Source organism: Musca vetustissima, unplaced genomic scaffold (assembly GCF_032173495.1).
Source record: "Musca vetustissima isolate MV318-11 ecotype Yass unplaced genomic scaffold, APGP_CSIRO_Mvet_v1 utg15845, whole genome shotgun sequence".
NCBI classification, from domain to species: domain Eukaryota; kingdom Metazoa; phylum Arthropoda; class Insecta; order Diptera; family Muscidae; genus Musca; species Musca vetustissima.
The window spans coordinates 75,278-99,741 of NW_026872450.1; the positions used below are offsets into that span (position 1 = coordinate 75,278).

The 24,464-nt window shown below is 33.3% G+C and overlaps 1 protein-coding gene across 1 annotated transcript in view; it reads right to left on the minus strand.

Annotated features, from left to right (window-relative positions):
• The window catches only part of LOC133338589 (uncharacterized), a 68,229-nt gene that overhangs the window by 43,530 nt on the left and 235 nt on the right, over nucleotides 1–24,464 (minus strand). Inside the window, exon 2 of the mRNA XM_061546791.1 lies at nucleotides 24,051–24,142. Within this exon, the coding sequence (XP_061402775.1) occupies nucleotides 24,051–24,135 (85 nt within the window). The 5' untranslated portion in view covers nucleotides 24,136–24,142. The remainder of the gene's footprint in view (nucleotides 1–24,050; nucleotides 24,143–24,464) is intronic.

A 24,464-nucleotide genomic window follows, 5' to 3' on the forward strand; every position in this document is an offset into this window, starting at 1 on the left:
TGACTTATGGTATACTATACCGTAATTTGTAGTTATATGCATTAGAGGTGTGTGAATGTGTGTGTGTCTGTTTAAAAGTCACCACAAAATAGAGAGCACATTATGTTTATTAACTCAATTGTAGCTCTTTGAAATATTTTTGTATTATAGTCCATAAAGTTTATGTTAAGTCTGGGATATGTGGTAGTCTTCACTTCAGACTCTACAGTTACCAGAGTCAGTATTTATCGTTTCTCTTCTCAGACCTAAGCAAGTGATTCATGTGGATAGACTTTCGAGCTACCATCTCCTATTGTGTGATTCCACTTTATTATCATGTGAATTCTCCGTTTGTCTTTTTTCTTTGTTTTGATACAGCTATTGTTTCTTTTATTTTCATTTATTCATTCATTTTAATATCAGCGTCTTTGTTGTTACGGATGATGGTATTTAATTGTTACGTCACGCTGTTGGCAGAAAACGAAAAGAAAAGAAGAATGGGAAACCAAGGAAGTAAAAAAAAAATATACAGGGTGGTAACCTAAACCACAATAATACTGACAATTAATTAAATAAAACTTAGGAATATTTTTGAAAGAATTGTCGTAGATGAAAAATCAGTTTTTTTTTATCAATTTTTAGCGCTATACAAATTATTTTTTTAAGACTAAGACGTGATTTTTTAACACCTAAGAGTAGTTTTTAAAAAATAACTTTCAGAGCTAAAAACTCGGAATTAAAAAAAAAATATTTTGAGCCAAAGTCGCAGATTTTTCAATAAATATATTTGAAAGAACTTTCAGAGCTGAAGACCTAGTTATTAGTTGTGTGATTTTTTTAAAGAATATTTTCATAGGACTATCAGAGCATATTTTTAAAAGACTGTCAGAGAAAGAAATACTTTCTGTAGTAAAGTTAAAATCTACTCTTTTAAAAATATTTTCAGGAACAATTTAAAAGGACTTTTGCAGCCAAAGGCGTGGATTTTTTTAATAACATTTTTTAAGGGCTTTCTTAGTCAAAGGCGTGGATTTTTTAAATAATATTTTTAGAGGACTATCATAGGCAAGAGCTTGGATTTTTTAAAGAATATTTGTAAAGGACTTTGACAGCCTAAGGCGTTGATTTTTCAAAGAATATTTTTAAAGGACTTTTACATCCAAAAGTGTGGATTTCTTAAAAAATATTTTTAAAGGACTTTCACAGCCTAAGGCGTGGATTTTTTAAATAATGTTTTTAGAGGAGTTTTACAGCCAAAGGCGTGGATTTTTCAAAGAATATTTTTAAAGGACTTTTACAGCCAAAGGCGTGGATTTTTTAAAGAATGTTTTTAGAAGACTTTCACAGCCAAAGCCGTGAATTTTTCAAAGAATATTTTTAAAGGACTTTCAAAGCCAAAGCCGTGAATTTTTCAAAGAATATTTTTAAAGGACTTTAACAGCCAAAGGCGTGGATTTTTTAAATAATGTTTTTAGAGGACTTTCACAGCCAAAGGTTTGGATTTTTTAAAGAATATTTTTAAAGGACTTTCACAGCCTTAGGCGTGGATTTTTTAAAGAATATTTTTAAAGGACTTTCACATTCAAATATGTGTATTTTTTATAAAAAAATTTAGAGAACTTTCACAACCAAAGACTTGGACTTTTAAAATAATATTTTAGAGAACATTCACAGGCAAAGGCGTGGATTTTTTCAAGAATATTTTAGAGGACTTTCACAGGCAAAGGCGTGTTTTTTCCAGAATATTTTAGAGGACGTTCACAGCCAAAGGCGTGGATTTTTTAAAGAATATTTTAGAGGACTTTCACAAAGCCAAAGGCTTGGATTGTTTAAAGAATATTTTTAAAGGACTTTTACTGTCAAAGGTGTGTATTTTTTAAAACATATTTTTAGAGCACATTCACAGATATAGGCCTGGAATTTTAAAAGGATATTTTTAGAGCACTTTCACAGCTATAGGCCTGGCATTTTCAAAGGATATTTTTAGAAGATTTTCATAACCAAAGGCGATGATTGTTAAGTAATAATTTTAGGTGATTTTCATAACATAAGGTAAGGATTTTCAAGGAATTTTTGTAGAAGATTTTCAAAATTCAGACGTGAATTTTTTATATAATATTTTCTTCTTCTCTAGTAATTGGAAAACCTTCTCTAGTTATTTATACTGAGCGACCTATATAGGAAGACGGTTTCAAAAAAAAAAAAAAAAAAAGGATTATAAAATTCCAGGTCTTTAATAACATGTTAATAGTCTTCTTTTGCCAAAATAACTTCTACGTGTATCTTGTAGACTGTGTACATTTTAATTGTCTTGTCTAGAAATAAGACTATATAAAGATTTCCTATACGCAGAAAACCTTTTAGATGTCTTCAATACTCACGGGGTGGTTACATAAGCAGATCTAATATTTCTAATAGACAGCCCTATTAACAGAACAATTTCCCTAGATTTTCTGAATTCATAATATCTTCTTCGGGAAGAACTTCTGCCTATAGAATATCCGTACTGTAAGCATAAAACCTTCTACAGTTCTTCAATAAACATAAGTCCTTTTACAGGTCTTCATATACGGGATATCCTATATAAAAGATTACCTTTTACGGGTCTTTATATACGTACGTTTTTATAAAGATCTTCGTTAAAGTCATCAAACGTCTAATTGTATCCTATATGGGCAATATTGCCAATTTTTTAACATAGCTGATGCGGAGGTTCACCCCTTTATAACTCGGCAATTACTTAATAAGTGAAAAGTCTTGGGTTAATTGATCTGTCTTTGCCAAGTTTTCGTGATATTGATCTCCAAACTTTATTTTGGTGGAAGCTGTGTCTACTTTAATGTAAAAAAATGTGTAAAAACAGGTTGAGGCGAACCAGTTTTTTTATGTTCTCTATCGATTTGTGACTAAACTAGAAGCCAACAAAATGGGGACTACTCCCCTTCTGTATCATTTTTCAAAAATTTAACTGCATCTACCTTTAAATGATGCTGACATTTTGAAGCTCGATTTTGAGTGTTTTTTTAATTTTACTTCTAGCTATAATACGCAAACAGGAATTTATAAAAATCGATTATAAGATTATTGTAGTCGCGAATCTGCGTAATTTGATATGTATTTTGTGTATGTAGTATGCACAGCTTCAGAGTAATACTCATCCGTGCACACCGAAATCGGATGCGCGTTAATGGCATATGGAGTTTTCGGAATTTATTCGCGTTTTACGATTTTTTGGGTACTTCAATGTAACGTGTGGCACATTTTAGGCGTCAAATGAAATTTCGCAAAATATATATGGATTGGAAGATAAACTTCAGTACTTCCCGCATGCGCATCAAATGATTTTGAGAATTTCGCGATTTACACGCAATTTAAAATGTATATTTCACAATATTATTTTATGTTAAGATTTATTCCTATTTATAGAATCCCAAGATTTATCGGAAGGGTCTTGATATAATCCGCAAGGCTTATACACAAAAAGTGATTATTATATATGTCAATTTTTCGGCGAAATTCGGGTAAAATAGCAGAATAACCCCAACATTTTTTTCTGGAATTTCTTGTATAAAATTAAAAAAATAAATATGATGACATTATTTTTTCGAACCAAAAACAAATATTTTTCCTCAATATCTTGTTTTGTTGTCGCTGTGATTTAGAAACCGCTACACGGACTTGTGTGATTTTGATATCATTTGATTCACCATGGTGTTTAGATTATGTAGATATTTTTAAATTAATTTTTAGGTGTGTGTATGTCATTAAAATAATGAAAATATTGATGTATTCTGCTATATTTTTTTATTTTTCTCATATTTCGCGAATATGTGCAACTTTATCGTGATTATTGTAATATATTCATATTCTTATTTTACGGAGGAAGATATATATCAACGTTTTTGGTTAATATAATAAACGGCGTAATTTTAAGAATTTTTTGTAATACCCAAAATTAAAACCTCGATAACTTTTGCGCGCATCAACCAAAAATTTGATCGCGAACGGTTTCGGAGTCAGAACATTTTTCTCTATATGTGTACCAAAAATCATTGATGTGCCACAAAAACACAAAAGCTGATTTCTTGAAAATGGAATATTAAAAAAATTGGCAATATTGCCCATATATAGTTTACAGTTTACATTCGGAAGATACAACTTCCTATTTCATACTTCTTGTCTTTTTGTGTGGGAAATCTGCACGTATTTAGGATAAGTAATATTTATATGGATTTTTTGTTGTTAACGGATAATTCCCGGAGTAAAAATTAATCTATACACCTATATCTTTCGAAAGTTATCTATTGACAGAGGACACCCAACTCTATTTTCGTTCAAAAATAAAAATATCTAGTCAACATACTTTTCCCATTTCGATCACTGTATTCTTGTATGATCCTTCGACATTAAATTTAGGTCCACCCTTTTTTACTTTAATATCATATAACCCAGTATATGTTAATATACCTACATTTGTATATGAGTTTTTGTTAGACAGACACATATCTATCATTTGATAATTATGTAGGTAAAATATTGCGGTTTCTCATTGTCTCACTTCTTGGTTTCAATTCCATTTAAATGCAGTTTGAAAGAAAAAAATAAAACTTCATTTGTAAAGAAATGTGTACTAAATTAGTTACAAAAGTTACTCTTTCATATCGAAATACAATATTTGTGTTACATTTGAATTTCTTCCTGGTATGAAATAATGAACTACATTGCACTTATTTAAATTTTGGAAATAGTACAACAGATCACCTGGATAGATAGGTCTGTACCATAGATAGATTAGGGAAATATTTCGACAATATAAATGTGATTAATCATTTAAATACCACTACATGTTTAGCTGTGGTAGAAAGTGTCATTCGGCTTTTAGAAATAAAGTACTATGTACTTCATTATTTCAATTTATTCCTAAGATGACCCACTTTAAGCTTGAAGGTATATTTCTTGCCTTACATATTTTTTATATGTCCCCTTGAAATATTAACACATTTTTGCTCTCATAATTTTATTGTCAAATACCTAATCTAAATACCAACTATAAAATTCCTTCCCCTTCCCTATTACATATGTTAGCTTATTTAATGCATTGCCACCAACACCCCCGTATTCATAAAAGTACCCCCATCAAAAAACCCTCTCATTGCTAACAACTAAATTTTCTATGGTCTGTTTTCATTGTCGTTCTTATATTTTATTTTATGGCTTGTAGCTTCCACATCATTGTAATGTTTATTGTTATTTGTCCTGTATCGTTCTCCTTCTTCTTTAAATACAATTTCCATTGTATCCATTGCAATTGCAACTGAATACTAATGTTGTCAGCGGCGGCAATGTTCTCGTGTGTTATTATGGCACCTCCAATGCCATCCATTGCGGAAGCAATTGTAATTCAAACGAATTACCAAAGAGACATAAGTGATCGTCAGTAGAACATTGAGGAAAGGTGCATGTTTTCTCTCCAATGGCTATTCGGGCTACATCAGAGAAAACACATGTAGAGGAGCGAAAATAATAGGAAATAAAAGAGGAAGATACAACACACATGTTATCACATAATTATGCTATTGTAATTTACGCCTAGCTGCATATTTGTAGACAACTGTGAAAAAGTGGAGAAGAGGAACTTCGAGAAGTAAAGAATAACAAATGATGATTAATATTTTGATAATCTTAAAGAAATCCACGCCTATGGCTATGAAAGTCCTCTAAAAATATTCTTAAAGAAATCCACGCCTATGGCTATGAAAGTCCTCTAAAAATATTCTTAAAGAAATCCACGCCTATGGCTATGAAAGTCCTCTAAAAATATTCTTAAAGAAATCCACGCCTATGGCTATGAAAATCTACGCCTTTGGCTATGAAAGTCCTCTAAAAATATTTTTAAAGAAATCCACGCCTATGGCTATGAAAGTCCTCTAAAAATATTTTTAAAGAAATCCACGCCTATGGCTATGAACCTTAAAAATATTCTTAAAGAAAACCACGCCTTGTATTGGTCCTTAAAAAATATTCTTAAAGAAATCCACGCCTTGTATTGGACCTTGAAAAATATTCTTAAAGAAATCCACGCCTATGGATGAGGACCCTTGAAAAATATTCTTAAAAAAATCCACGCCTATGGATGAGGACCCTTGAAAAATATTCTTAAAAAAATCCACGCCTTGCATTGGTCCTTGAAAAATATTCTTAAAGAAATCCACGCCTAGTATTGGTCCTTAAAAAATATTCTTAAAGAAATCCACGTCTTGTATTGGACCTTAAAAATATTCTTAAAGAAATCCACGCCTTGTATTGGTCCTTGAAAAATATTCTTAAAGAAATCCACGCCTTGTATTGGTCCTTGAAAAATATTCTTAAAGAAATCCACGCCTTGTATTGGTCCTTGAAAAATATTCTTAAAGAAATCCACGCCTTGTATTGGTCCTTGAAAAATATTTTTAAAGAAATCCACGCCTTGTATTGGTCCTTGAAAAATATTTTTAAAGAAATCCACGCCTTGTATTGATCCTTGAAAAATATTCTTAAAGAAATCCACGCCTATGGATGAAAGTCCTCCAAAAATATTATTAAAGAAATCCACGCCTATGGCTATGAAAGTCCTCTAAAAATATTCTTAAAGAAATCCACGCCTATGGCTATGAAAGTCCTTAAAAAATTTTTAAAGAAATCCACGCCTATGGTCCTTGAAAAATACGCCTTCTTAAGAAATCCGCCTAAAAATATTTTTAAAAAATACGCCTTGGCTAAGAAATCCACGCCTTTGGCTATGGTCCTTGAAAAATATTTTTAAAGAAATCCACGCCTTGTATTGATCCTTGAAAAATATTCTTAAAGAAATCCACGCCTTGTATTGGTCCTTGAAAAATATTTTTAAAGAAATCCACGCCTATGGCTATGAAAGTCCACGCCTTTGGCTATGAAAGTCCTCTAAAAATATTCTTAAAGAAATCCACGCCTTTGGCTATGAAAGTCCTCTAAAAATATTCTTAAAGAAATCCACGCCTATGGCTATGAAAGTCCTCCAAAAATATTCTTAAAGAAATCCACGCCTATGGCTATGAAAGTCCTCTAAAAATATTTTTAAAGAAATCCACGCCTATGGCTATGAAAGTCCACGCCTTTGGCTATGAAAGTCCTCTAAAAATATTTTTAAAGAAATCCACGCCTATGGCTATGAAAATCCACGCCTTTGGCTATGAAAGTCCTCTAAAAATATTTTTAAAGAAATCCACGCCTATGGCTATGAAAGTCCTCTAAAAATATTCTTAAAGAAATCCACGCCTTTGGCTATGAAAGTCCTCTAAAAATATTCTTAAAGAAATCCACGCCTTTGGCTATGAAAGTCCTCTAAAAATATTCTTAAAGAAATCCACGCCTATGGCTATGAAAGTCCACGCCTTTGGCTATTAAAGTCCTCTAAAAATATTCTTAAAGAAATCCACGCCTATGGCTATGAAAGTCCTCCAAAAATATTCTTAAAGAAATCCACGCCTACGGCTATGAAAGTCGTCTAGAAATATTCTTAAAGAAATCCACGCCTTGGCTATGAAAGCTCTCTAAAAATGTAATTTCAAAAATCCACGTCTTTTACTATGAAAGTCATCTAAAAATCCACGCCTATGGCTATGAAAATATTCTAAATATATTATTTAATTAGCTCTGATATTCTCCTGAAAATATTATTTAAAAAATTCATGCCTATAGCTTTGTTAGTCCTCCAAAGATATTCTTTAAAAATCCTCGCATATACCTTTAATAGTCCTCTAAAATTAAAAAGTTTATCTATAAAACTTGATAACCCTTTGAAAAATCTTCGCTTATCTTTGGTAATCCCTTGAGAAATCCATGCTGTATGGAATATTTTTTTAATAAAATAAATATTCCGCCGAAATTTCGCCCCTAGATATGATTTACTAGTCATTTAAATTAATTTATTTTCTCATAAAAAGCGAACAAAAAAAATCTAAAATTCTCCTCCGGGTTATCTGTCTGTAAAACAAAAGACTTAAGACACAAACACACTTCTGTTTATTGCATACCCAATCCGAAGCTAACCAAACATCTGTTTGGCCAATTTATTTGTCTGTCTAATCTGCAAACAGCAGCCACAAAACTCAAAGAACAAAAAATAGGAAAAGAAATGAATGCCGTAATAATTCTGTTATTTCTTTGAGACCGGTTAACATATTTTTGGTTCTAATACATCTTTCTAGCCATAAAAAAGAGAGCTCGAAGCATTAGTTTTATTTCTTGTGTGTGTCTGTATAAGAGATAATGCGTGGGATTTTTTTCCATTTGTTTTTCCTTTCAAGTTCAACGGATGTAAATCATGTTCTCATGATGATATAACAATTATAATTACCTGCTAGCGGAAAAATATACATATGTGTAATTTTCTGTTGTTGGGAATATGCCGACTTACCTGAAAATAAATAAAGAAGAAGAAATTTGGAATTAGTAAAATTTTTATGATGAAAGCTTTATTTTAAGAACATGAAAGAAAATAATATTTTTTGTTGTGATGGCGGTTAAATTTCTGGATTTCAGTATGCCACTTAGAAGTTTTTAAACTCAAGAATAATCTTTCAACTTAGCTCGGTCTCTTATCGATTTCAATGGATTTGTGGATAAACAATATTTGAATTTTTCTAATCATTTAAAATTCAGCCCCCAGCTGACTGATAAATGTTTTCTACAATTTTTTTCAATCATGTGCAAATTTTACTAAGAGGCGTATCTAATGGTTGGTCACAGCAATTACTGACGTTTATTCAATAAACAAGTTGAAGTTTTTGCCGAGTTGCATTTAATTATCTTTCAATCAGTGTTAATGATGTGTTGTTGAACATAGAAAAAAACGTAAATTTCCATGGTATTGACCACATGTGAACGAACATAGTTGGTTGTTGTGTGTTACAAGGTCAAATACATATTTAAACAATAAAAAAAATCTTAATGCATGTTGTTAACAAATATTTAATATTTTTTTGTTTATTAATAGTTTAATATTTTTTTGTTTTGAGTATTTGTTTGCTAATTATTATAATTGTGTTTGAAGTATGAGCTCAACACAGACAAATGTGACTGGGTGTACTATGTAAACTTCTTAACTGAATGTTTAAAACATATTTTAGCCTCTAAAAATATTCTTTAAGAAAACAACTACCTGGGCTTTAAAAGTCTTTTAAGAAAATCTTAAAAAAACCAACTCATTGCGCTTTGAAAGTATTCAAAAAATAAATTTTAAAACCCAGCGCCTTGGTATGTAAAGTCTTCTAAAAATATTCTTTGAAAGGTTAAAAAATGAAAAATCCTCTAAAATATTCTTTAATAAATCCACGCCTTTAGCTGTGATTCTCCTCTAAAAATATTCTTTAAAAAATCCACGCCTTTAGCTGTGATTCTCCTCTAAAAATATTCTTTAATAAATCCACGCCTTTAGCTGTGATTCTCCTCTAAAAATATTCTTTAATAAATCCACGCCTTTAGCTGTGATTCTCCTCTAAAAATATTCTTTAATAAATCCACGCCTTTAGCTGTGATTCTCCTCTAAAAATATTCTTTAAAAAATCCACACCTTTAGCTGTGATTCTCCTCTAAAAATATTCTTTAATAAATCCACGCCTTTAGCTGTGATTCTCCTCTAAAAATATTCTTTAATAAATCCACGCCTTTACAGGAACTCTAAAATGTTATCTAAATAACCAAATATTCTAAGGGGTTTCCAATTTCATTGGTACTCTATGACTACAAAAGTAAATTTTTACAGAGGTCAGTATTGAGTCAAACTAATACAAATTCCACAAAAAAAAAACTTCTCATAAAAAGTTAAGTCTTGGACATATGCATAACCAACGAAAAGAAAAGGAAAAAATGTACACACACAATTCCCCCTTGCCATTTTCTGATGTTCACATCCTGGCAAATGGAAACTAAAACCGAACTGCCAAAATCCATCCAAATCGAAAAAGCAACAACAGACAGTCAAAACGGCTGGAGCAGACATTGTCTGGCGGCTATTCTAAGCAATTTTTCTATGTCTTCAAATTCTGACAGCTCGGTTCAGCCCCACCAAACATTGAACGAAATGTGAAACGAAAAAACACAGAACAAAAAGATGGGTTTTCAAAACCGTAGAGCCATTGGTTTACTTTACTCACATATGGATATAGTTGAATTAAAAAAAAAGGAAACCAACTGCAACTGGAGCTGGAGTTTGGAACCAACCATACCATACAACAACAAAAAACGCAATTGTTTATTGGTATGTCTGCATAAGTTCGTCCATACTCCAGTCAGTCTGAATTGTTAGGTTCGCCTTCCTTAGTCATATTGTTATGGGTTTTTATTTTTGTCTTCCTGTGGTCTTATGGCTTTTGATATTGTTGTAGTTTTCTTGTTGTTGTTGTTGTTGTTGCAGCCTTTGTTCATTCAGTTCTTATCTGTTTTGGGCCAGTTGATGTTTATTTGACTTTCGTCTGTCACAAATGTAAATTTCATGCTGAAAAACGATTTGGACAGATCAGTGAAATGTCATGACATTGTCTGATGGTTATTTCTTTCGTCGTTTTTATTTATTTTTTTTTTTTTTTGGCTTTGATGAATTGGACATTGCCGTGAAAAGGGTAAGTGAATGATATTTAATGTTTAAAGGGTGTTATGGAGAGGGAATAACAATTTTTGTAGTAAGGCGATAATTGTCTAATAAAAAAAATTACGATGTACATCTAAAGATTAAGGATTCGCAATGAAAGACCTCTAAAATATTCTTGAAAAAATCCACGCATTCGTAATCGAAAGTCTTCTAAAAATATTCTTGAAAAAATCCTAGCCTTCGACATCGAAAGTCTTCTAAAATGTTCTTAAAAAAATCCACGCGTTCCAAATCGAAAGTCCTTCAAAACTGTACTATAAAAAATCCACGACTTTTGAAAGTGCTCTAAGATTATTCCTTAAAAAACTCAAGTTATTGGCTGTGAAAGTCCTTTAAACATTTTCGTTAAAAATCCACTCCCATGGCTATGGGAAGTCATAAAAAATAAGCTTCTTCGTAGAAGTTTATCAATATCGTTCTTTGTTTTGACATAGCCTTCGGCATTTTAAAAGAATTCGCAACAGTTTCCTATCGAAATGGTTGAAATTTAACATTTCGGTTTCTTGGATTGCAGAAAATCTTCGATATTTTGCATTGAAATAGATGAAGATTCGCGCATTTCCGTATTTCAGATATTTTAGCTGCAATACAGCCCATTGAAGTGGCTGTAATTCGACATTCTGGAGTCTTGAAAGTAAAACAAGATTTTCTTTGGCTTAAAAATCCCCATATAATTCCAGCTCCACCATCTGAACAAGCCTCAATTCTCATCACTGCCCATTGTAAAATGGAAGAAGAAAGGTGGAACAATATACTTCATCTAGATATGTTGATATTAAGACCCAGAAAAGCACGAGGTTCGTCTATAGAGACTCCCGTTCAGTTGGTCTATAGAGACTCCCTTTCATCTGGTCTATAGAGACTCCCTTTCAGCTCGCCTCTAGAGACTCCATTTCAGCTCGTCTATAGAGACTCCCTTTCAGCTCGTCTATAGAGACTCCCTTTCAGCTCGTCTATAGAGACTCCCTTTCAGCTCGTCTATAGAGACTCCCTTTCAGCTCGTCTATAGAGACTCCCTTTCAGCTCGTCTATAGAGACTCCCTTTCAGTTCGTCTATAGAGACTCGAACCTTTCAGTTCGTCTATAGAGACTCCCTTTCAGCTCGTCTTTAGAGACTCCCTTTCAGTTCGTCTATAGAGACTTCCTTTAGCTGAGCTCGTCTATAAAGACTCCCATCAGCTGTGCGCTTCAGCTCGTCTATGTAAAAGACTCCAATCAGCTGTGCGCTTCAGCTCGTCTATGTAAAAGACTCCCATCAGCTGTGCGCTTCAGCTCGTCTATGAAAAAGACTCCGATCAGATGTGCGCTTCAGCTCGTCTATGAAAAAGACTCATATCAGCTGTTCGCTTCTGCTCGTCTATGAAAAAGACTCCCATCAGCTGTTCGCTTCAGCTCGTCTATGAAGAAGACTACCATCAGATGTGCAATTCAGCTCGTCTATAAAGGCTCCTTCAGTTGGTTTCTACAGACTTCATACCTTTAGTTTGTTTACGGAATCACTTTCTTTAATTTTGTATTACTATTATATAATCTTAGATTCTTATATGTTAATTTGCCAAAATAAATAATTAATTTCTATGAGATTTTAATTTATAATATAATCGTAAAATATTTTGAAAATTATGCACAACCAGAAAATTTATTCATATACCTCTCTTTGTTTGGTTTCGCTAAAATTCTATGGCAACAAAAAAACCTGACTGACTGACGTAAGCCCAGCATCTTCCGACTATCAAACGTTTTGCCTTTGATATTTGATTGATAGTGAATTTTAATGATGAACATTTCTTCAACACTGATGGCTGAGAGAAGATATATCCGCAGCTATAAATGAAAACTTTTATTTTCATTCTTTGGAAAAAAATCATAAGGAAAACGCTTGTGTCTTAAGTCTTTCGTTTCGTTTTCCTTCTTTCATGTCTTTGTGTAATGAGAAAGTAAAATTTCACCATCACTTTTTTTGGCAGAAAATTCGTGATATTGAATTTTAAATTATGGGAAAAAAAGTTTCCTCCCAGTAGAAGTAAAAACGAAATAGAAATCTTTTTTTGCAGAATTATAAAAAATTAGAAAATATTTGCCGGCGGTTCTACCAGTTGCAAAAAACAAGAACTGACAAAAAGTTGTGGCAAATTTAACCTTTGTAAACCCTGTTAATTAGAAGACATTAACTGAAAAAAAAAACAAAAAGTGTTAAAACAACATTGAGGAAAAACACACACATATATACAAAACGGCCCACACTATGACACACTCTGCCAAAACTCCCTGTCAGGTGAATCATAAGCCATGACTCTTAAGAGGTTAAGATGCTTAACATTGAGGCTCGGTTCATCGTTTGCTACCTTGTGTGGTAGTGAAGTTGTTGTTGTTGTTACTTTTTTGCGTTTCAACCTGGTCTTATTTATTTGCTGACCGAACGTCATTAATGTTGTCATTGTCATTTATTGACCGCAAATGTTGTCGTTGTTGTATGAGTTCATTCTTTTGCTCAGCCCGTTCAATTCTGCAACCACTTAAAGCTTTTTCTTATGGGGTGTAGCATTTGTAGACAACTGTATGTCGGTCTGTGTGTGTGTTTGTGTATTTTGGACTTGTTTTGTGGTCTGGTCTGGTTAAACAACAACATAAACAGTGTTTACTTAAAAGTTGTTCAGTTTTTTCTTTTTTACGACTACTTTGACTCACTGCTAGCTGTCATCCTCGTTGACTTGGCCAAAAACTTTGTTTATAGGGGTGATACAGTCCGCGCGCGTGTGTTTGTGTAAGTATGCCTGTAATACCGATTTTGTCCAAGATCCATCAGTCATTCAATGATTTACCATAAGTATATGGTTGGTTCATGATCTCATGTAGCTGAAGTTGAGGTTGGTGTTGCACAGTGGTTTGATGAGTGTACTAAAGAAGGGGGTCATTCATGGACGAGCTGAGGCCAAGGAGTCTTTCATAGACTAGCTGAAGGTCAGTTAGTCTTTCATAGACTAGCTGAAGGTCAGTGATACTTTCTTAGACAAGCTGAAGGGAGTCTTTTATAGACGAGCTGAAGGGAGTCTTTTATAGACGAGCTGAAGGGAGTCTTTTATAGACGAGCTGAAGGGAGTATTTTATGGACGAGCTGAAGGGAATATTTTATAAACGAGCTGATGGAAGTCTTTTATAGACGAGCTGAAGGGAGTCTTTTATAGACGAGCTGAAGGGAGTCTTTTATAGACGAGCTGAAGGGAGTCTTTTATAGACGAGCTGAAGGGAGTCTTTTATGGACGAGCTGAAGGGAGTCTTTTATAGACGAGCTGAAGGGAGTCTTTTATAGACGAGCTGAAGTGAGTCCTTTATAGACGAGCTGAAGGGAGTCTATTATAGACGAGCTGAAGTGAGTCTTTTATAGACGAGCTGAAAGGAGTATTTTATAGACGAGCTGAAGTGAGTCTTTTATAGAGGGGCTGAAGGAGGTCTTTTATAAACGAGCTGAAGGGAGTCTTTTATAGACGAGCTGAAGGGAGTCTTTTATAGACGAGCTGAAGGGAGTCTTTTATAGACGAGCTGAAGGGAGTCTTTTATAGACGAGCTGAAGGGAGTCTTTTATAGACGAGCTGAAGGGAGTCTTTTATAGACGAGCTGAAGTGAGTCCTTTATAGACGAGCTGAAGTGAGTCCTTTATAGACGAGCTGAAGGGAGTCTATTATAGACGAGCTGAAGGGAGTCTATTATAGACGAGCTGAAACCAGTGAGTCTTTTATAGACGAGCTGAAAGGAGTATTTTATAGACGAGCTGAAGTGAGTCTTTTATAGAGGGGCTGAAGGGAGTCTCTATAGATGAGGTGAAGGGAGTCTTTTATAGACGAGCTGTATTGAATGCCCGACCAGATGGGAATCCCCATAGATGATCCGAAGGAAATCTTTATAGCTGAGCTGAACTGAGGTCCCTGATTTTTATACCCTTCACCACACTGTGGTACAGGGTATTATGTCTTTGTGCATATGTTTGTAACAAGCAAAAGAAAACGATATATGAATATCCGTCCGTCTATCCGTCTGTTGGTGTAAAATTTTAAACAATCCGAATTAGATGAAATTTAGCACAGCTTATTTATTTGGTCCAAGGACGAATTCGTCCGAATGGCGCAACAAAGTCTCTATATATCTTTTGATTTGCATGAAATTTGGCATTGCGTACTGAATTGAGCCTAGAGTGCTGTATGCCAAGTTTCGTGAAAATCGGTCCAGATCTTAAACAATTCACCCCAGCGGAACTGAGATCTCTGATTTTTTTACTAGTGAAAAATACACCTAGTGCGGAACTGAAATCTACTACTATAAGAAAAATTCTCAGATCTACTCATGTGCACTTATTTCTCTAGAAAAAATCAGAATTTAGTTACTCCAAACATCTGATTTTGAATTTTTATTCCACTGTTCAATATTAATTCTAGTTCTTCTTCATTTATTCTCTCTATTTATTTCATTGTTGATTTTGTAGACTAAGTCTTGATTTTTTTCTTAATTCTTTTCTGTGACTCAGAACGCTGATGATTGCCGTTGCCTAATAAGTTTAGATGACTTTGGGTTTGTTCGATTTGTCTGTCCGTCAATCTGTCTCTCTGTGTGTCTGCGTGTCTGCCTGCATGGCTTTGCTAAAGTCCAATTGTCAGTTAGTGCTGCTGTCGCTTACTGTAACAGCTTTTGATTAAAGCCTGTTTGTGAAAAAGCAAAGCAAATATTTATTTGTAATAAGCTGTCGTTCCGTGTGGTGTTATGAAACAAAGAAGTGACGTGTCTGTGCAGCAACAGTGAGGAGGAGGTGGTCTGTCGGTGGCAACGAATGAAATGTGACAAAATTGATGTGGGTTGTTACAAAGTTGAGGCTGTTTTTGTTGTTGCAGTTGTTCTTTATGTTTGTTTTATTAAGGAGATGTGTTAGCTGTTCTTGTTGGTAAGTTTTTTGCTGTTGTTGTTGTTGCTATCAGTTTCTGTAAAAGGAGTTGAGCTAACAGGTCTAGTTTTACAAAAATTAACTTAAATGAATCATAAGTTTAAAACATGTCCAAAACGTAACAAGTTATTTGTGTTGAGTATGTGGGTGTAAATTGTATATTACAATGTCAGTGGGTGTAAAAAACTACTTTTGGCATGGATGGATGCCAGGAGAAATATTTAGCGAAATATTTATTTAATTAGTTCGTTGAAATGGGATGAAATATAGCTGGACAAATGAAAAAGTTAATCAGCCAGTAAGGAATACATCGATGTAGAGCAAACTTGATACACGCTATTCGGCAGTCCGCACTCTTCAAAATTTAATCTCAATCAGACACCCGCTTGAAATATATATATGGAAACTGTATCTGCTTCTGCGCTAATTTCAACAACACGTAATAACGTCATTCAAGAGTCAATTTGATACGTTTCGCAAAATTTCGTGTTGAGCTACATCTAAATATTAACCGATTTCAACGTAACTTGTCAGAAATTAATTTATATTAACTTCTGTACATTGTACAAAATTGTGTGGCAATAGTACAAACTTTGGGTCTTTAATGCACAATTGACCTGAAACCGGAAGAAAATGTATATATCAGCTATATATTTTCACAAAACTTAGAACGTATAATTCCAGACTAGAACGTATAATTCCAGACATGCAAATCGAAAAATATATAGATGTTTTGGTGTATCATTTACATAAAATCGGACGAAACTATATATGGCAGGTATATCTATATTTGAATGGATTTTTACGAAACTTAGTGCATCATTATTCTAGACTCAATTCAGTACGCTATGACATTATTAAAATTTATTGCGTGTGTGCTATAGCTTCCAATGTAACGATCAAAATCGGAATATGGCGAAATATATCTCTTACCCAGAAAAATTGTTTATGTAAGTATGAATAAAAAAGCAAAAAGAAAAACAAATCTGAAATACTGAAAATTATTTCTTAACAGTATTGTTAAGGCAAGACAACGTTTGCCGGGCCCGCTAGTACTATATGAAAAAATTAAATATACAATTGTATAATTTTTGGCCAAATAATTCCACAGTTGGATTTTCTATAGAAAAAAATAAATAAGTAAATAAATAAATAAAAAATAACAATTTCTATTTTTGGTAAACATGTTACACTCTATAACGAGTAATTTGTTTTAATGCTTAGTAACTAGGGAATTATTTTCTACAAAAAACTGACAATTTGTTTATAGAACATCAATCGACTGAGTTCCACTACTCCTAGAGGAAATACGTTGTTTTTTTTTAGTTTTGCATGAAATCTTCCGAAAAAATATATGGCAGCTATATCTAAATCTAAACTGATTCAATACGCTGTGAAAAATTTCGAATGGTGAAATTTTATACTCAATTCGGCATGACGTGCAAAATTTCGTTTCAAACGGGCAAATTTATTGATTGAAGTTTTTGCAATGAAAAGTAAAGCCAGAGAAGAATCTACGCACGCCTATATAGACACATTTCGCCGTTGGTTAATCGGCTCTTGTGTTGACAACTTGCATTTACATCGCAGTTGATGAGAAGTTCCTTCTGCAAATTAAATTCAAATGTATCAAGGTTCCACATTTGTCTTCACTCTTGAAGCAGTCGTTTTCAAAACAGATTTTTGTTGTAACAACTACAATTGCTCCCATTGTGTTTTTGTGCAACATTCGGGGATGTTTTAACGGTTCAGAATGCTAAGTGGTCTGACAAAATTTGTGTTGCTCTGGGAACCTAGGTTCGATTCCTAAGCTGGAATAATTTTTTTTTTGAGTTTTGCCTGTACGGGCGGTTACCATTGAATGGCTTTTAAGTCAGTTTTTTCTCTTTCGAGTCGAACATAATGATCGAAGTATTTGCCATAAATTGAAAAATATACCATAATCAAATTATGGTAAGAAAATCCGACATATTTTCTTTTACGAGTAGAAAAAGAAGTCTTAGCCCGACCTCCATTACCCAATTCTTGTTATTATACTCGATTGGGTGCAGAAAAATGAAAAATTTCTACTATTTACCTAAAACTAGTAAAAACGTCATCCAATTCGGCCTTGTAGAACCAGCGTGCACTTAAATTTCTGTAAATTGGTGCAGGATCTTAAACATTCCGAAAATTATCCGGAAACTTTGTGTACGATATATGTAAAAATAATTTTATTCACTAGGAATCGGTACTGCTAAGTTACATCTACTTTTGTGTACCTAAAGTCTTCTAAATACTGAAAATTGGGCGGGAACGTTACATGGGACATACGTTAAACTTTTTCTTTTGAGATGTGTGCCTTCCTCCAGCAATCCTAAATGCCAAACCATGGGCGGAACTTTAAGGTGGGATTGTGTCAGAAATGGGGCACTACTATTTTATTGGGCTACATCAAAAGTTGAATCGATGTATATGCTGCAGTACCAACCAGTAAGGAAAGCAGTAAAGTCGGGCTGGGCCGACTATATATACATATATATATATATATTTTCAACCAAACGCAATAATGTCATTAAAGTCTCAATTTGATACATTGTGCAAAATTTCGTGTTAATCGGACAAACATTAGGAGTTTGATGCACCATTCAGGTAAAATCGGACGAAAATATATATTGGAGCTATATCTAAATCTGAAAAGATTTTCACGAAATTTAATACACTTCCTTCTATTCTCAATTAAGTCCGCTATGCCAAATTTCGTGCAAATCGAAGGATATATGGGGACTTTGGTGCACCGTGTACATAAAATCGGACGAAAATATATATGGGAGCTATGTCTAAATCTGAACCGATTTTTTACGAAATTTAACACATATCGTTCTAGACTTAATTCAGTACGATATGCCAAATTTCGTGCAAATCGAAGGATATATAGTGAGTTTGGTGCACCATTTACTTCAAATCGGACGAAAATATATATCGGAGCTTTATCTGAACCAATTTGCACGAAATTTAACACACTCCATTCTATTCTCAATTCAGTCCGCTATGCCAAATATCGTGCAAATCGAAAGATATATAGGGACTTTGATGCACCATTTACTTAATGCTAGACTTAATTCAGTACGCTGTGCTTATTTCGTGCAAATCGAATGATATATAGGTTCTTTGGTGCACTATTTACCTTAAATCGGACGAAAATATTTGTGGGAGCTATATCTAAATCTGAACCAATTTTTTCAATAGGGTTCATCCTTGGGTCAAACAGATGGGCTGTGCCAAATTTCATCCAAATCGGATCATAAATGCTGTACTTTATTTACAATTTAACATGAACAGGCAGACGGACGAACGGACATGCATAGACTCAGAAAAATTGATTCTACGCATATTTTCAAAAGGAACCAAGTGTCTATATTTTCTTTTACTTGTTACAAACATATGCACAAAGACATAATACCTTGTACCACAGGGTGGTTAAGGGTATAAAAATATAGACAATAGTTACAAATCAAGATATGAAGCAATTTCTTCTTCCGCCATATCTCCGAACTTTTAACGTGTCAAATTAATCTAGATAAAATTTAAATATTATGGTGTATTTGTTCACTTCGTAAAAACATTTTCCAGAAAACTTTCCGGAGTTTTGAATACTCGCAGAAAGACAAAGTTCAGTGGTAGTTGTGTCGGCCAAGTGAGACTTTTCCTTTTACTGATTTTCTTTTTAATTTTATATTTTTAACTGCATTTTATAAATGTTTATTTCAAACGGTCTGTGGTTAATGGTTTAAATAACTTTCTTCTAATATCAATAATTTTTTGCAATTTTGACTAATTTGGCGGTACGCTATTTAATTAATACCACGGCCACTAATTGGTCGGCAACAGAGTTCTCTGTAATTTTCATATTAACGCAATAGTTGTATGCATGTATACACATATTTAAGAATACCCTACTGTCTGCTAATTTCATTTATTGTTAATAGTAAATAAACAAAAACCTACACTTAGACGCATTCTCACACACACAAGGATGATGATGATGATCGTCATCAGTCAGTTAGTCAGTCACTTAGATAGACAACCATTTCAATTACATTTAGACTGAATGACTGACTAACTGACTGCCTGCCTGACCGACTGAGAGATATGACAGAGGAGAAGGTAGTCGTAGCAGTAATACACGAAATGCTTGATTGTGCGACGAGGTTGTTGTTGCTGCTTCTGCTGCTATGATAGTCAGACATGCATGAAGAGCATTTAACTGTTTATAAAGTATTATGCAAATGTTCAATGCTGTTTTTAGCTGATTATTATTGTTGTTGCAGTTGTTGTTGTTGTACTAGCTCTTCAACTTTATTGTTGTTGCCGTTTTATAACTACAACATAATAATGTACTGTTGTATGTTGTTTTTTTTCTGTTCTTGTTACTTTTGCCGTTGTTATTTTGTTTTTAACTGTTTTCAACTCTCTTCAGACTTGATGTTCCTCTTCTTGTTTTTTTTTTTTGTGTTAAACATGTCTGTGCATTATAATTAGTTAAATAATTTTTTCTAATTCTACTACAAAGTTTGTTTTAGTTATTTTTTTCCACTGTTTCATCATTAACTGAGTATTTCATACGAATTTGCCGTTGATTTGATCAACTTTTTAGATTTGTTGGGGTTTTTTCCTGTTGTTTGATCACTTCTTGCAGTTTTGATTCGATCGTGGATTTCGTTTGTTTTGCTGGGGATATGCATACATTCTCATCGAAAATGAAATGATTTCCGAAAATAATTATGACTCAATAATGTGATGCTAAAAACTGGAAGTATGTTTTTTTTTAATTTTAAGCTTTGAAATATTGTGTTTTTCAAGGTTAATGAGTTCGTAATTAGAATGTTTTGGTTTGGAATTTTCTTTAGAAATTAGCCGAAGCAAACATTAGAGAGTAATCATAATAAATAGTTTTGGGTAAAATTTCGGAAGCAAACTATTTTGTGGTTTATGAAACAAACGATTCCACATAAATATGTGTTGGGGGGAGAATTATGTTAATATGGTGCATTAACCCTTTCAGTGTTTTTGTCGACTATATTCGACATTTAAAAATTATCTCCTTCTTTGCGATTTTACGATTATCCTATGTACCATTAACATTGATGTTTTTGTTTTTGCTGAAAAACAGACGAAACTGTCCAAGGGTTAAAATGAAAATTGATTTTTTTCTAAACTCTATGCCTTAATATGATTTTAAGTCCTGATTTATATTAGGCGAGTTTAATTGCGGCAATTATTATCGTTCCCTTTTGAACTTGCTTCATGCGTCTATACAAGGCAATTCGGTTTCAAAAATATTTCTTTTTTCATTTGATGTCAATAGTTTTTTCACATTTAAATAAATATAAAATGTCAAGAAATACGAAATACACAAAACGAATTCCAGAAAATTGTCGGTACGAGCAATTTTTTTTTCCATTTCTATTCCCCTTGCCCCTCTCTCTTACAGTCAATAACTTCCCGCAAGTAAACTCGCCTAATCTAAATTGGGACTAAGTACAAAATTGTAGATTTTTATTCCGACAAAAAATTATTTTGACACTGAAAGGTTTACCATAATTCTCAGCAACGTATACAATTATATTATGAGGATATTATATTGGGACTTTCAAGAGGTCTAGTTTTAAATTACTTAGAAATGTCGGTAGCTGTTAGCTTGGAATTTGGAACATTGATAAAAAAATTCTATTGACGTCGTTATATATTTAAATATTTACGAGGCCATGAAAAACTAAAATAAGGTTCGACATTTGTCTTCACACTAGAAGCAGCGATTTTGTTTGAAGCTAATCCTAAATGCCAAACTACGGGCCCTTCGTTAAGAAAATGGGACTAAACACTTAAAATATGGACCTATTTTGCCATTTTTTTTAATAATTGGGATTGCTAAATTACAGCAGCATTGGTTGAAAAATACCGAGAGTTGTTTGCTTTAAAATTGATATCAATTATATGGCTGTATGTACTCTGATGTGGGAGTTATATGTAATTAGGTAAAGATGACTATGTGCATAGTATTACTATTACTCCATTAGAGGACGATTATGGTCAAGGACGAAGCCTATAGTCTTCGGTGAAATTGAGATTTCATTCAGGGGGTGCAATGAACCGAAAACTTTAATTTTGTCAGATTTTCTAGTCGCTCCAGAGGCAATTATTATATGCAGAACATCACATATTTTACAGGGTGAAGGGGATCTGACAATAAAATTAGAGCGGCTGTTTAGATGATGATCGGTCAATATTGCGAGGGTCAAATCAACCAAAACCTAAAGCGACCAATTTTTTGAAAATATGCCAGGGTTAGAAAGTGGAGTTGTTGATCTATATTCGGTAAGGGTGCAAATATCACCAAATATTACCTAGGCTCAGAATATAGAGTCGCAGAAAGTTTGCTTTTCGTGCTAGTTGTGTAGGGTATCATATGGTCGGCCCCGTCCGACTATACTGCTTCGCCCACTGTTTTTTTCTGAATTTAAATATATATGAGTTTTTATATCCTACACAATTATGTTGTCAGGGTATTATAGCTTTGTGCAGCCCCAAGAGTTTTTAACGCCGCGGAATATTGGTCCCAGACCCACCTTTAAGTATACCGATCATAATATCTCGACTAGCTAAGTCGATCAAGACATGTGTTTTCGTCCGGCCCACAGTCTGTCATTTATAATTTGTAAACACCATAATTATGAACTAATCGTCACGAAATTTTGCATGTAGGCCTACTTCTGGCCAAATAAGACCTCTATTGTTTTTTGGTAACTATCGCTTACTTTTTAGAGGATGAAATGGAGGAAAAAATTTATAGGATTTTCTGGTCGCTCTAGAGGTCAAAATTATGACCCGCTCTAGACGCCACAGTGAGCCGAACATCACAAATTTTTCATGGGGAAGATAATCTGGCCTACTAATTGGAAGGGCAGTTTTTATAATGATCGGTCTATATTTAGCTCAAATGTGCATGATATGGCGTAAATTTTCACCTCGGGATTTTTTTTTTTTTTTTGCTCAAGCTTGGAGTATAGATCCGCAGAAAGTTGGAGTTGTGTATTATATCGTCGGTCTCGTCGGACTACACTGCTCCGCTCACTTCTTATGTATGAATATATTAAAGAAGAGTTTTTAAAGAGGAAATTTAAGTGGGAATTGACTTATGAACTCTGAAGGAATCTTTCTGTAAAGTGAATTTTTTGTATGAAGAATTTAGCGAGGAATCTCTGGGCTATTAGCACGGATTTCGTGTGGAAGGAATTTCTGATTTTTTAATGAGTTTTTTTTTTTTAACTGAGGATTTTAAATGTGATAGAGCTCGCAATATTAAAGATACAGCTGTGAAATTTTCCACATACATTGTTACTACTCCTAGGATATTTGGTGAATAAAATTATACATCGGTAACGATTTCTTATATCCACCATATGATGACAATTCGGTATTTAGATTATAAAGTTACCCCACATTATTCAGAATTTTGGGCACATTTTTCAACCGGTTTGACTCCAATTTGATTCTTTGGATTGTCATTGATTGGTGTTCCACCCAAAAAGTTATCATAAAGCCCCCACATTAAATTAAATAACCACCTCATGGTGGAAGGTATAAAAATTACACACAGTCGAACTTAACGATGTTTTACCTTTGTTTTCAAATATTTGACATCAGAAATATAGTGATAATCTTTATTTTCTCAATTTTTATTTATTTCTTTTTGACTTCTTTAAAATGCTTTTAATAATTGGTATTCGCTTTTGTTGTTGGCAAGGTTTGCATATAAACAAATTAAACAAAATTGAAAAAAAAATAATTACGAATAATCGGAACTCAATTCGTGTCCACAATCCTCAACAATATATTGAGGACTTGTTATAATTTTAAAGCTTAAAAACTCAACCGTGTATATTTAGGTTTCAAGGTACCCTCAGGGTAAATAAAGCGAAAATCGCTTTATTAAATATTTTTTCTAATTAAAATCATTATCAGCAATTTCAATAAAAACTCTGATTCTATCTATAGAGTACTCGAATACAATGCACAGCAAGCCAAACAACTTCACAATTTTAGCAGAGGAGTAGCAATACAAAGCCGCTTAAAAACAAAAAAACAAGGTTGCGTTACGTTGCTTCGCTTTGGCGAATGACATCATAATTCATTGAATCGAGCACACATCGAACGGCAGCGGCTTTGGCAGCAGCAGAAAAGCAAAACGGCCATATCGGCAATCGGAAACACGACAACCAGAAATACGACAAAACAGAAAAAAAACAAACATCAACTTGTAAAAAATGAGAGCAAAACTTGTCAGCTAAGCGCTAAATGGTGATAAATTATTTAGATGCTGTGCAAAACAAGATTGACATAGATTTCGTAGAGATGTTTTTTTTTTTAAATAGAAAACTCAAATAATAAGAAATAAATATAATAAAGATGAAAACTTGGCTTTCAAATATTTACCTTTTGCTTCGGATAATCCATTGAGCAGGCTTAATCCAATTATGGTAAGGCTTAAGAGAAATTTCCCAAAATTTATATTACTCATATTTAAACTAGATTTTTGAAGAGGAGGAAGAAAAAAAAACGGCGAAAAAAATTAAAACACAAAATTACACACACATAAACACAATTTTTTTAAGCACCAAATAAAAAAAGAAACACACACACAAAATATATAACACAAAATCCATAAACTTTTTTTTTCAAAATATTTTATTTTATTGTGGGTTTACTTTGGGCCACACATGAAATGTGTTAAAGCTCTTTTTCACATTTTTCAGTTGCTTATTTTTTTTTTACTCGAGGCTATATTTCAATTTGTTATGGCCACTTTTTGCTAGGAAACAGCAAATAATGAAAATATAATTTTTTTAT